The sequence below is a fragment of the Tenrec ecaudatus genome, chromosome 1 (genome assembly GCF_050624435.1).
Source record: "Tenrec ecaudatus isolate mTenEca1 chromosome 1, mTenEca1.hap1, whole genome shotgun sequence".
Lineage (NCBI taxonomy): Eukaryota > Metazoa > Chordata > Mammalia > Afrosoricida > Tenrecidae > Tenrec > Tenrec ecaudatus.
In genome coordinates, this window is record NC_134530.1 from 146,060,993 (window position 1) to 146,073,378 (window position 12,386).

Sequence of the window (12,386 nt, forward strand, 5' to 3'; positions counted from 1 at the left end):
ACCTGATCCCATCGACACATCATGATCACACAGGCTGGTGTGCTTCATCCATGTGGGCTTTGTTGCTTCTCAGCTAGATGGCCACTTATTTACCTTCAAACCTTTAAGACCCCAGATGCTATATCTTTTGATAGTCGGGCACCATCAGCTTTCTTCACCACATTTGCTTATGCACCCATTCTGTCTTCATCAATCATGTTGGGAAGGAGAGCATCACAGAATGCCGGGTTATTAGTACAAAGTGTTCTTGCATTGAGGGAGTACTTAAGTAGAGGCCCAATGTCCATCTGCTGCTTTAATACTTAACATAGATGTATTTCTCTGTCGTTATATATAAATATATTTATGTATGTACATGCCTGTGTTTAAACTTCTATAAATGCCCTTTGCCTTGTTCTTTTCTCTATTTCCTTATACTTTCCTCTTTCCCACTATTATGTTCGGCCTTCCTTTGGGTTTCAGTAATTCCTCTCAGCTACATTGCCCTTGATCAAGCAGCACCAGGCATCCTATCCCTTCGTCGCCATCGATTATAGATCACCTTTTATTCCCTTGTCCCTGGGTTTTTTGACACCCCCCTACTTTTCCCCCGCCTCCCCCTCTCCCGTGGCCCCCTGGAACCATTGGTCCCATTGTTTTCTCCTCCAGATTGCTTAGCCCACCTATCTTATACTAGATAGACCTGCAGAGACAATAATAAGCACAAATACAAGACAAAGCAAAAGAAAACAAAAATAAAACGACATAAAAAAAATCAAGGTCTGTTTGTTGAACTTTATGAGTGGTTTCTGGTCGAGTCTGATGCTCTGGCCCCAGAGTCTATTTTTGGTATTCCCCAGGGACTTCATTGCTTTGCTCCCCTTGCTGCTCTGTCACACAGCTTTAGTATTTTGCCCTGATGTGGTGGGATCAGATTGGGCACAATTACCGAACTGCGTCTCCAGTGGTATCCCCCATAATGCTTTGGGTCGGTGAGGACCATCGTGTCTCTTGGTGGGGCTGGCATGATAGCCTTCAACAAAGAAAATCGTCCATCAAACCTGGAGAGGCGGTTGGCCCTTGAAAAGGAAAAATTTCAGTGGGGAACAGTAAGTTCACTGATGATATATACAAAAAACTAAACTCACTGCCATTGAGTCAACTAATGGTGACTGTAAAAGGTGTCTGCGGCTGTTAACGTTCACGGAGGCAGGTAGTCTCAACTTACTCTAAGAGTCGGAATCAACTCAATGGCAATGAGTTTGATTTTGGATTGGTTTATACCATATTGAGAAAGGCTATTCACAGAGCTTACAGGTGAATAGTTGAGACCTTGAACAAGATGAGGGACTTCAAAAAGTATGGAAAATTACATTATCTTTTCATTCTATTTTACCATGAACTCTTAGAAGCTGGCTCTTATGTGATCCTAATTGTAAAACCGTGTGGGGTGCTGTTGTGTGCCACGGGGTTGATTTTGAGTCCCAGCAGCTCTACTGGCCAGTGTAAAACTGACTGCCCATTGTTTCCAAGGCTGAAGTCTTCCCAGGAGCAGATGGCCAAGTCTTCTCTGCATGCAGTTGGTGGTGTGAGTCTTCTGACCTTCTGGTTAGCAGCTGAGAGCTCCTTGTGGGGTTCTGGGAGCACATCGAACAAGTGAAATTAATCTCTGGGATCATGAATAGTCTTCTGGAAGAAATTATGTTTAAAGTGACACTGAAGGATAGAGGGAATCAGCTGACACTTGGTGCACAGGCACTGAATGGCAAGAGCACCGCCCATGATAAAACAGAACTCTGCTACGACTGGAAAGGAGCCCTGTTGCTGTAGTAGGTTAAATACTGGGCCATTGACCACCAGGTCTGTAGTTCAAACCCATCAGCTCCTCCATGGAAGAAAGACGAGGCTGTCTGCCCCAACAAGGAGCAGTTCTATTCTGTTCTATAGGATCGCTGTGAGTCGGAATCACTTGGTGGCAGTGGCTGGTATGAAATGGTTAGTATGTCCAGAAGGAGCCCGATGGTGTAACACTGAAGGTCCTCGGTACGAACCAAAACGCAAGCAAAAGGAACCCGCCCAGTGACTGCAGGCAGGAGAAAGGCCCAGAGATCTGCTTCTAAGAACATTGGGGTCCTGACAAGCTGCAAAACCAGCCTGGCACCTCGAATAGCAGCAAGGGTCTGATGGGCAGAGGAGGAGGAAGGGTGCGCGGCAGGAGATGATGCTGGACAAGTAGTCCAGCGCTTGCAGGCTTATTTTAGCTACTGTCAAAAGAACAGGAAGGCCATTAGGAAGATGCTAAGCAGTGGAAGGCATGGATAATGGGTTAGAGCAGGGTTGGCGAATTTTTTCTCTCAAAGTTTAGACAGTGATAGTTGAGATTTCATAGACTGACGCCATAAATTCTTGTGTTTATTTTTGTTCGGGGGCTTTTAAAAGTTTGTAGGAAAATGGAGAAAGAAAAAAGCATGGAAGTTTCTCTGAAGTTTCTGTGTCCCCTTCATTCAACTCTTGGACCTCTGAATGACAGAGTGGAGAGGGGTGTTGGGACATTATTAAGAGCAGGTGGAAAAACTGATAGTGTCTTGGGCAAGGATGATGATAAGAAAAAGAAGTCGATTTGGCACACATTTTGGAATATGAATGGACAAGTTTGCTTTGTAGGTAGGTGGGTGGCAAGCAAGGTGTTTTCTGTTGAGGGAATCACGTTCATTGTCTCGTGGTTGGCTTTGTGGTGATGCTGTTAATTGAGATAGAAAATAAATGAGAAGCAGGCTTCCAGGAAGAAGACACTGGGTTCCGTTTTATTATTGTAAATGAGCTGACAGATGTCCATGGGGTGACGTGCAGGAAATTGACTTCAACTCAGATGAAAGCTATGGCTAGAAATACAAAGCATCTCTGTCGCGTCCAGAGAGCAAGCTCGGTGCTCGAAGTGAATGAAATAACCTAGGGAAGTACAACAGTGAGAAAAGAATGACTTCTCAGATGAGGAGAAAGAAGAGGTCAACCAGTCAGGCGCCACTGATCAAGAAGGGTCAGAGAAGGGCCAGACCGTGGGAGAGAGCTGCATTGTGCTGACTCATCAGTCAGGTGATAGCTGACGACAGCAGCTGTTCCACAAGTGACTTCTGCAAGTCTAAATGCCGTCTTGTATGCAGCCACTTCAGCAAATGCGGTCAGTGCAGCATCTCCCCTGCATTGCCTTACTTCAAATCTACATCGCCTCTTGATCCTCGCTCTTACTCCTGTTTCCAGCAGCCCAGACATCATATGGTCCATGACATTTGTGATATAATGACAGGACCTGGTGAGGAGGAAGTAGTTAATACTACTGTTGATTGACCGCTATGTCACCAGGACTCCTCGCTGGCCTGACTAGTGTCCCACAAAAACTAATGTCCCCATAGAACCTGAGGAAAAGTGATCGTACTTGGAAATCGGGTTTTTTTCAGACCCCGTTTTGACCTCGAATTAAAGATGAGGTCATAATGGCTTAGTGTGGGCCTTGGATCTAACATGACTCCTGTCCTAAAAGGAAATTTTGGATACAGGGACACAGAAGTCCATGCGAAGGGGCTGCACACACCATGGAATGCCAACGATGGCTGGCAACCACCAGAAGCTGGGAGAGGTATCTTGGACAAATTCTTTCCCAGAAGGCACCAACCTCGCCACCCCCTTGATCATGGCCATCTAGCCCACAGAGCCACAAAAGAATACATTTCTGTTATTCCAGATGCCTCAGGGATTACCTTGTCAGGTACTCCTGACAATTCCATGGTGCTCCAGTGTGTCTGGGACCCGTAGGATGATGTCAAGTCACGGGGCGCATCACCGCACGGACTTCCGAGGATGCTAGATCAATGCCATAGCCTTTCCCACAGTCTCCCCTTTGAAAGTAGCCCCTGGCTTCTTACTGAGCCCTGGTAACAAGTGTGCACCCAACTCCGCGTGGCCAGGTACCAGAGCTACTCTCATTCGATCTAAGCTGACACTTGCAGGCTGGGGAGGCCAGCAGACAGTGGGTGCAGGGTCTGGGGTTGGGGTAGGGGTCACAGGAGAGCGCTTCACCTTAGAAAATAGAACTCTGATGACTAGATGGTGCCTGGGTAGTGTGAAGGCCAAGGGGTCAACTACGAACTGCAAGGTGGCAGTTTGAACCCACCCGTCGGCTCCCCAGGAGAAAGACCTAGTAATCTTCAATAAAGGTGACAGCCACACACCTACCACACCACACACACACTACACACCACAGACCACACATACACTACACACCACAGACCACACACACACACCACACACATACACTACATTACCACACATATACCATAGACCACACACACTACACATCACACCACAGACCACACTCACACCACTTATGCCGCACACAAACACATACCACACACAAATACACACCATGTAACACCCTTCCTCCCGCTCTCTCCTGCTGTCGTTCTCAGTGCCAATGTAAGCTTCGTGACGTCTCCTTCAAGCACCCTTACTTACAGACAAGAAGCAACCGCTGTCCAGTTGACTCCAACTCATGGTGGTCCTGACTCGTCAGACGGGAGCCATACTTCAAGGGCTCCCAATGGCTGAAGTTTTGCAGGAGTAGATCACCAGACCTTTCTTCCGAGGCACCTAGAGGGGGACTCCAACCGGTAGTCTTTCGGTGACTAGCTGAGCATGTCAACCACTTGTATTCTCCAATTCCTTCCTTCCTTTCTGGGCCTTTTACACAGGTAATTATAAATCTATTATAAGCTCTTTATTATTTCTCTCCCATGATCCTCTTCTATCCTATCTTCCCAATGGTAGAAGAAGTTAGTACTCAAATTAACACAGACACATTTTGTCATATTAATTAGACAGTTGACTCCCTGAGACCAAAATTATACATATAATTTTTATATATAATATGTATATATTCCTTTCCTTTGGAACATCCACACCACCCAGCTCTATGCCTGGCTTATAGCACTTATTTAACAAATATCTCTATTAGTAGTAACGTATGACTAGACAATATTTATTTCTAAATACATAATTTGCCATGCCTTTGAAGGGAACATTACACTCCACACACAAATCTGCACCGCTAGCACTTGGCTCTTGGACTCTGTGCTCTTCGTTTTTTCAATGTATTTTAAAAATCAGTCTCTTCTCCCTGCCTACAACAGATGAGATTGTAAGACTCTTGATGGCAAAAAATAATTTTTTTATTAAAAAAAAACAAAGACTGGATGACAAGGACCGTAGCAGGGGACAGCCAAGGAAATAAACACTCAATTAGAAATAAACTTAAAATAAGTCTTTAGTAATAGCTGTGGTTTCTATCTGTCCTCACTAACATGTGTCAAAAGATAGAAATGAAACTCTGGTTGTGGAATTGGGGGGCGGGGTGTGTGGGTGTGTTGGCCTCAGAGAGGAAGTCTACGCTTGGGCCGAATTAGGCAAGCTCTTTGCAACACGCAGGGGGACGGTGGCAGACAGTGGCTGTCATCTGTATTTAGTCATTTCTGAAAAATTCTGTTTTACCTCATTGCATCAGGAGACTGGACTTTTTCTGAAAAGGTAAATGCGTTGGCTATATGCTTTTAATCTAGAGTCAATAGCCATCCCCCCCCCCCAAAGAAAATGCCACCTAATTATTGCTGATTTCATCTTTTCATTTTATTTGGTGGGAGAGGTTGTGTTGGAATGGCTGCATTTCGTGGGCTGCTCTGGTGGCAAGCAGAAATGCTCCAGTGTCGGACAGAGCATGAAAACGGATAAATAGCATGGCGTCTATTTTAAATTTCTGCTTCTGTTAAATGTTTTGGATGGTTGTTTTCCAAAGAAAATGTAATTTCTGCTTTTGGGTGCTTGGTTTTATAAGTAATTATTTCCCTGTGGTATTGTGTGATAGCGTTGTCATTCTGTTCAGAGACCCTTGTGTGGAGGCAGGCTTTTACAGAAATCGATGCTGCTCCTCTGTCCTCTCTTCCCAGTGGGTACAGAAAGTTGGCACTTCAATTAGTGCAAACTTACTTTGTCAGCCCAAGGATATGATACCAACGATTCATGGTTCTTGGAAAAAAGCCCTGTTAACTTTTAAGTTAGAAAAAGAGCAAGAAAGAGCTGGGGGAACAATCGCTCATACTGTTGATGATTCTGTGATGTGCAATGCTTCCTAGTCTCGTAACCTAACCTTTTCACTAAACTTCCCTTTTGGCGCCTTTCTGCTTCTTTACTATGCTGCAATTTAAAAGCAGATCATGGAGTGCAAGTTCCTTGATACTGCTGTGCTGTTGCTGGAACTGGTTACGTGACAAGGAGACCCATCCTTCCTGCACCCCAGCCTCTGTGCCCGGACCTGCAAAGTGACTGACTTTTGAGAGCTGAACAATTAAAACTCCTAAGTACTGGATGGCATTGTTTGTCTAAATGACCTTAAGAGCCCACAGGAACAGCCTGGCCTAAATACTTTATTATGGATTTGCCTGAATCTGAAGTAAAATCGTGGTCTCTTAAGAAATAACCAGGAACCGAGGAAAACACTAAGGGCATGCAGCAGAACAGCAAGGGGAGCAGAGCAAGAAAGTCCTGAGGAAGTATCAAAAATAGACTTTGGGGCCAGGGTGTGGCACCCCAGCAGACTCCACCAGAAGACACTCCTAAAGGTCAAGAAGCAGACTTTGAGCTATTTACAGGCTAGCTTTTCTTTGGTCATTTTTTTTGTTATCGTTGTTTTGTTGCTTTGTTTTGCCCTGTCTTGTTTTATGTGCATATTATTATCTCTTCAGGTATATCTAGATAAGATAGGCTAGATAAACCATCCAGAGGAGAAAACAACAGGACGGACAGTTTTGGGGGGGACATGGGAGCGGGAAAGGTGGGGTAAGGAAGTGGTGTTAACAAACTGCAAGACAAGGGAACAACAACTGATCCAAAATCAGTGGCGAGGAGGGTGCAAGAGGCCTGGTAGGGATTGATCAAGGACAATGTAACTGAGAGGAATTACTGAAACCCAAATGAAGGCTGAGGATGATAGTGGGATAAGAGGAAAGTAAAAGGAAATAGAGGAAAGAAATAGGAGGCAAAGGGTATTTATAGAGGTCTAAATAAAGGCATGTACATATGTAAATATCTTTATATATGATGATGGGGAAATAGATCTATGTGCATATATTTATAAGTTTAATATTAAGGTAGCAGATGGACATTGGGTCTCCACTCAAGTACTCCCTCAATGCAAGAAAATACTTTGTTCTATTAAACTGCCATTCCATGATGCTCACCTTCCCGTCAAGATTGCTGAACACAAATGTGTGCATAAGCAAATGTGGTGAAGAAAGCTGATGGTGCCCAGCTATCAAAAGATAGAGCGTTTGGGGTCTTAAAGGCTTGAAGATAAACAAGCAGCCATCTAGCTGAGAAGCAACAAAGCCCACATGGAAGAAGCACACCAGCCTGTGTGATCACGAGGTGTCGAAGGGATCAGGTATCAGGCATCAAAGAATAAAAAATTATATCATTGTGAATGCGGGGGAGTGCAGATTGGGGGCTCAAAGCCTGTTTGTAGGCAATTTACAGAATAGTTGTGGGGAGGAAACAAGCCAGTCAGGGTGCAGTGTAGCAATGAGGAAACATACAACTTTCCTCTAGTTTTTAAATACATGCTCCCCGCCCACTATCAGGATCCCAATTCTACCTTACAAACCCGGCTAGACCAGAGGATGTGCACTGGTACAGATAGGAACTGGAAACACACAAAATCCAGGACAGATGATCCTTTCAGGACCAGTGGTGAGAGTGGCAATACTGGGAGGGTGGAGGGAAGGTGGGGTAGAAAGGGGAACTGATTACAAGGATCTACATATAACCTCCTCACTGGGGGACGGACAGCAGAAAAGTGGATGAAGTGAGATGTCAAACAGTGTAAGATATGGCAAAAATAATAACAATTTATAAATTAGCAAGGGTTCATGAGGGAGGAGGTGGCAGGAAGGGAGGGGGAAAATTAGCTGATACCAAGGGCTCAAGTAGGAAAAATGTTTTGAGAATGATGATGGCAACAAATGTACAAATGTGCTTGACACATGGATGGATTGTGATAAGAGTTGTTGTACGAGCCCCCAATAAAATGATTGTTTTTTTAAAAAGAATGAACCAGGGATGCAGATAAAAATTTATGCACATGAAAAATTCCCTTCATTTTGACTGATTGGAATTGAGAATAATCAGGAAACTGGCTGTAGATGTGGCAGGAAGAGCTACTGGCATTAATAACATTGGCACAGAATATTACTACTGGTACAATTTTAATTTAAGGGAAAGGAGGTTAGAATCTCAAATAAGGTTTTTTGTTTGTTTTAATGAGTGAAATTTAAATTAAAAGGAAATATACCAAGATGTTAAAGGAGCCCTGGTGCCATAGTGGTTACTGGTTGGGCTGCTACCCACAAGGTCAGCAGTCCGAAGCCACTAGCAGCTCTGCAGGAAAAAGACGAGGCTTTCTACTCCCATAAAGGGTTACAGTCCAGGAAATTCACAGGTACAGTTCTGCCCTGCCCTATAGGGTTGCTATGAGTCAGAATCGACTCAATGGCAGCGAGTTTGCTTTGAGTTTATGTGGTGCAAATGTTTGTGCTCAACTGCTTACCTCAAGGTTGGCAGTTGGAATTCACCCAGGATCCCCCAAGGCAGCAGGGGCCTGGTGATCTGTCTCTGCTAAAATCACAGCCAAGAAAACCTGATGGAGCAGCTCTACTTTGTAATCCCTGGAGTTGCTATTCGTGGGAACCAACTTGAGAGCTACTCACAATAAAACCATCCATTCCTCTCTTCTCAACCACACCTAACTTAATGCTCACCAAGCAAAAGTCTGGTTACCATTTGGCTTTCTTATGGATGTTTTGATAGCTAGAATACACTTAATTACAATACCTGCTCATGCCATTCCAGTGCATTGGTGGGCATCGGGTGTAGAAAGATCAGTCAATTCTTGGTGAGCTGACAAGATCAACTTTCTGGACCTGCGAAGCTGAGCCCTATCGGCTGAGCCACAGTAACCGTGCCCTGTAAAGTCTGTGACCACTGGCCCCTTAGAACACCGGTGGCTTGTCTTTCTCTCAGTGTTCCTCATTGTATATGAATATCAATCTCGGTATCATGATCTCTCTTCTGAGTTTTCTAAAAGATGTCTTTTTTTAATTCCAAAGAGAAGCCAGCATGGGAGGAGGCGGCTCTAAACAGGAACGCACGCCTGGTGAGTCCCTGAGAAGAGTCGGTACGCACGTCACTGCTGCCGTGAAGCGGTGCCCAGGGTTGTAATGAGGATGGCACTGGCGACGGCATTTCTGAAGCTGGGATGGAGACGCCAATGCCAGGGAATGGCAAGAGGAGCCCACGCGGGCTGCCCTCGGGACCTGAGAGTGTAGTCGGATGATTTAGGAGAACCAGTACTTTCCTGCTGCCCTACTTGTGGGATGGGCATTTGGAAGGCTTACCGGGCAGGGCTGCTTTGGGTCAGCAAGTCAATCAGTGCCAATAATCAAGCAAACAACAAAAAGGAGCCGTTTCCACGGTCAGATTTGCCAACCGGTAGCCAAACATGAGGCTCTGACTGCTTACATTTGTGTAATGGATTTGTTTGTTTTCGTTGCAATTTAGCCTTTTGTTTGAAAGGCTTCAAGACTCAAAGCAACCCTCTCGTATTTAGAGTGGCAGCCCCACCCTTAACCTGCAGGGGCTGCTCGGGCAGGAGAAGGCATGCGGAGCACCAACACAGAAAGTTCTCCGTGCAGAGGGGCAGACACACTCAGTGATGCCTCTCATGTTCTCTTGCAGACCCCAAATCCATCCAACCCACGGTGACCACAACGACCAAGTCTCCATCCTGCATCGCTCCCAGCGCCAAGTAAATGAGCACGTGCCCCCCCCCCACCCCGTTGCATCTTGTACCCCATGGCATTCGATTCTGTACTGAGAGCTTCGGCTGGGAACCGCGGGTGGGAGTCTATGGAGAGTGGAGCAGAGACGGCCAAAGAGTGTGTCTTAACTTGGGCTTCTCTGAACTTTGGGAGGCTCTGAGTGGAGGTTAGGTACAGGTTAGTTATACTCAGCTGCTCATCTAAAGGCCAGCAGTTCAAATTCACCCAGAGGCTTCAGAGGAAGAAAGTCCTGGTGGTCTGCTTTCACAAAGTTTGCAGTCAGGACAACAGTCAAGAGCTGTAACGCGTGAGGTTGCCCGTGAGTCAGAATTGTCTCAATACCAGTGGGTTTAGTTGCAGCTTTAGGAGAGGCATGGGTTTCCTAAATATGCTGCATGTGTGTGTGTGTGTGTGCGTACATACCTGGGAATGGATGGGAGTGTGTGCGTGTGCGTACATACCTGGGAATGTATGGGAGTGTGTGTGCGCGTACATACCTGGGAATGGATGGGAGTGTGTGTGTGCGTACATACCTGGGAATGGATGGGAGTGTGTGTGTACACACCTGGGAATGGATGGGAGTGTGTGTGTGTGTGTACATACCTGGGAATGTATGGGAGTGTGTGTGTGTGTGTGTGTGTGTGTGTGTACATGCCTGGGAATATATGGGAGTGTGTGTGTGTGCGTACATACCTAGGAATATATGGGCGTGTGTGTGTGTACGTATATACCTGGGAATATATGGGAGTGTGTGTGTGTGTGTGCATACATACCTGGGAATATATGGGAGTGTGTGTGTGTGTGCGTACATACCTGGGAATATATGGGAGTGTGTGCGCGCCTGTGTGTACATACCTGGGAATGTATGGGAGTGTGTGTGTGTGTGTGTGTGTACATGCCCGGGAATATATGGGAGTGTGTGTGTGTGTGCGTACATACCTAGGAATATATGGGCGTGTGTGTGTGTGTGTGCATACATACCTGGGAATATATGGGAGTGTGTGTGTGTGTGCGTACATACCTGGGAATATATGGGAGTGTGTGCGTGCCTGTGTGTACATACCTGGGAATGTATGGGAGAGTCCATAGCATTAATTGAATTTTCAAATGGAACTAGAAAGCAACACTGAAACACAGTGGGCGTGAGGGGCAACCCATCTCTGTGAAAGCAGTTTCGGGAGTCTGCCTGTAGTGGGAGCGGTTCCACTCTGGCCTTGAGCAAGGGCCTTCAAGAGGTTCAGCAGTTCATGGGCCCCTCTTCTCTGCCAAACAGCAAGGAGGTTCTTCATTTGGTTCTGGCCTTTTGCGCTGGGGTTCTACTCACACTGCTGCTAATGGCCCTTGTCTTCCTCATCATAAAGAGCTACAGGAAATGTAAGTGGTCCTCAAGACATGGGACAGCCCTCTTTCTCTGCCGTTAAAAATAGGGGGAACTCTAAGTGAATGGGAGGCAGGGTGGTGCAAATGGTTAGCATGCTTGACTGCTAACGGAGGGGGAGCTGGAAGTGCAAGTCCACCTGGCGGTGCCTGGTAATCAAAGCCTAGTAACTGCCATCTAAAAACCGGGCCATTGCAACCCTGTGGAGCACAGTTCTACCCGACAGGCACAGGTGGTCATGAGTGGGCCTCAGCCTCACAGCCACTTGTTTGTTGAGTGAGTAGGAGGGAGGGTGGAAGGAGAGCAGATTAAAACCTCCTGACCCACCCTCTCAGTAGCCTAAGACCTCAAATCCCTTCCCCTCGCCCTCCACCTTTCCCATCGCTAACCTACCCTCCCTATCCCCCTTTGCACCTGAGACCAAGGGGAGAGGCTTCTGATCCCTCCAGGTCCCATTGATGAGACTTGTCCCCCTTCTTCCTGGCTTTGTGGCAGGTCACTCCAGTTCCCAAGTCCTGGATCCGCCGATGAAGGTAATGCGGCCGCACTGTTTGCTGCCCTCGATGACAGTGGTGGCAGGGACTCTGGGTTTCCCCGGACCCTCTAGACCAGGGATGGCAAACGGTGGCTCTTTCCACGTGGCTCTGAAGTAAAATTGGACACTGAAAACAAAACTATCAGAGTTTCATTTATAAAAGTTGTAAAGGCTAGTTTTCCAATCATGGTGACTTCGTTTGTTTGTGCAAATCTCGAATCATTTGTAAATTGTTGTGAGAGACGGGGTTTGCTCTTCTGTCTCAAAAGTTCGCCGACCCTGATCTAGAGCAAACTTCCTCTGCTTCTGCAGAGGGTCCTGAATCTTCCTGCAAATGGAACCCACTCATCCCTCCCTTGTCTTTCTTGGCAGCTCTCGGCCACCTCAGAGGACTCGCTGACCTATGCCACCATGGCTTTCAGAACCTCATCAGCAAAGAGCACCCAGGTGACTGAAGACCACCAGGACCCCATTGTCTACGCTCAAATTAATGAGGTGAACTAGGCCTGTTCCCGTCCCGCCAGTACCACCTCTGTGTGTTGTTTTCTCTTATTAAAAATGTGGGACCACAGCCTGA

General features: G+C 46.3%; 1 protein-coding gene across 1 annotated transcript; it reads left to right on the top strand.

Moving 5' to 3' along the window:
• Positions 1-10,868: 10,868 nt before the first annotated feature.
• C1H1orf162 (chromosome 1 C1orf162 homolog) lies at positions 10,869-12,386 on the top strand. Its single transcript, XM_075540392.1, has 3 exons — positions 10,869-11,270; positions 11,770-11,807; positions 12,098-12,386. Exons 1-3 carry the CDS (start codon positions 11,144-11,146, stop codon positions 12,311-12,313), a joined length of 381 nt encoding a protein of 126 aa, XP_075396507.1. The 5' UTR covers positions 10,869-11,143; the 3' UTR covers positions 12,314-12,386.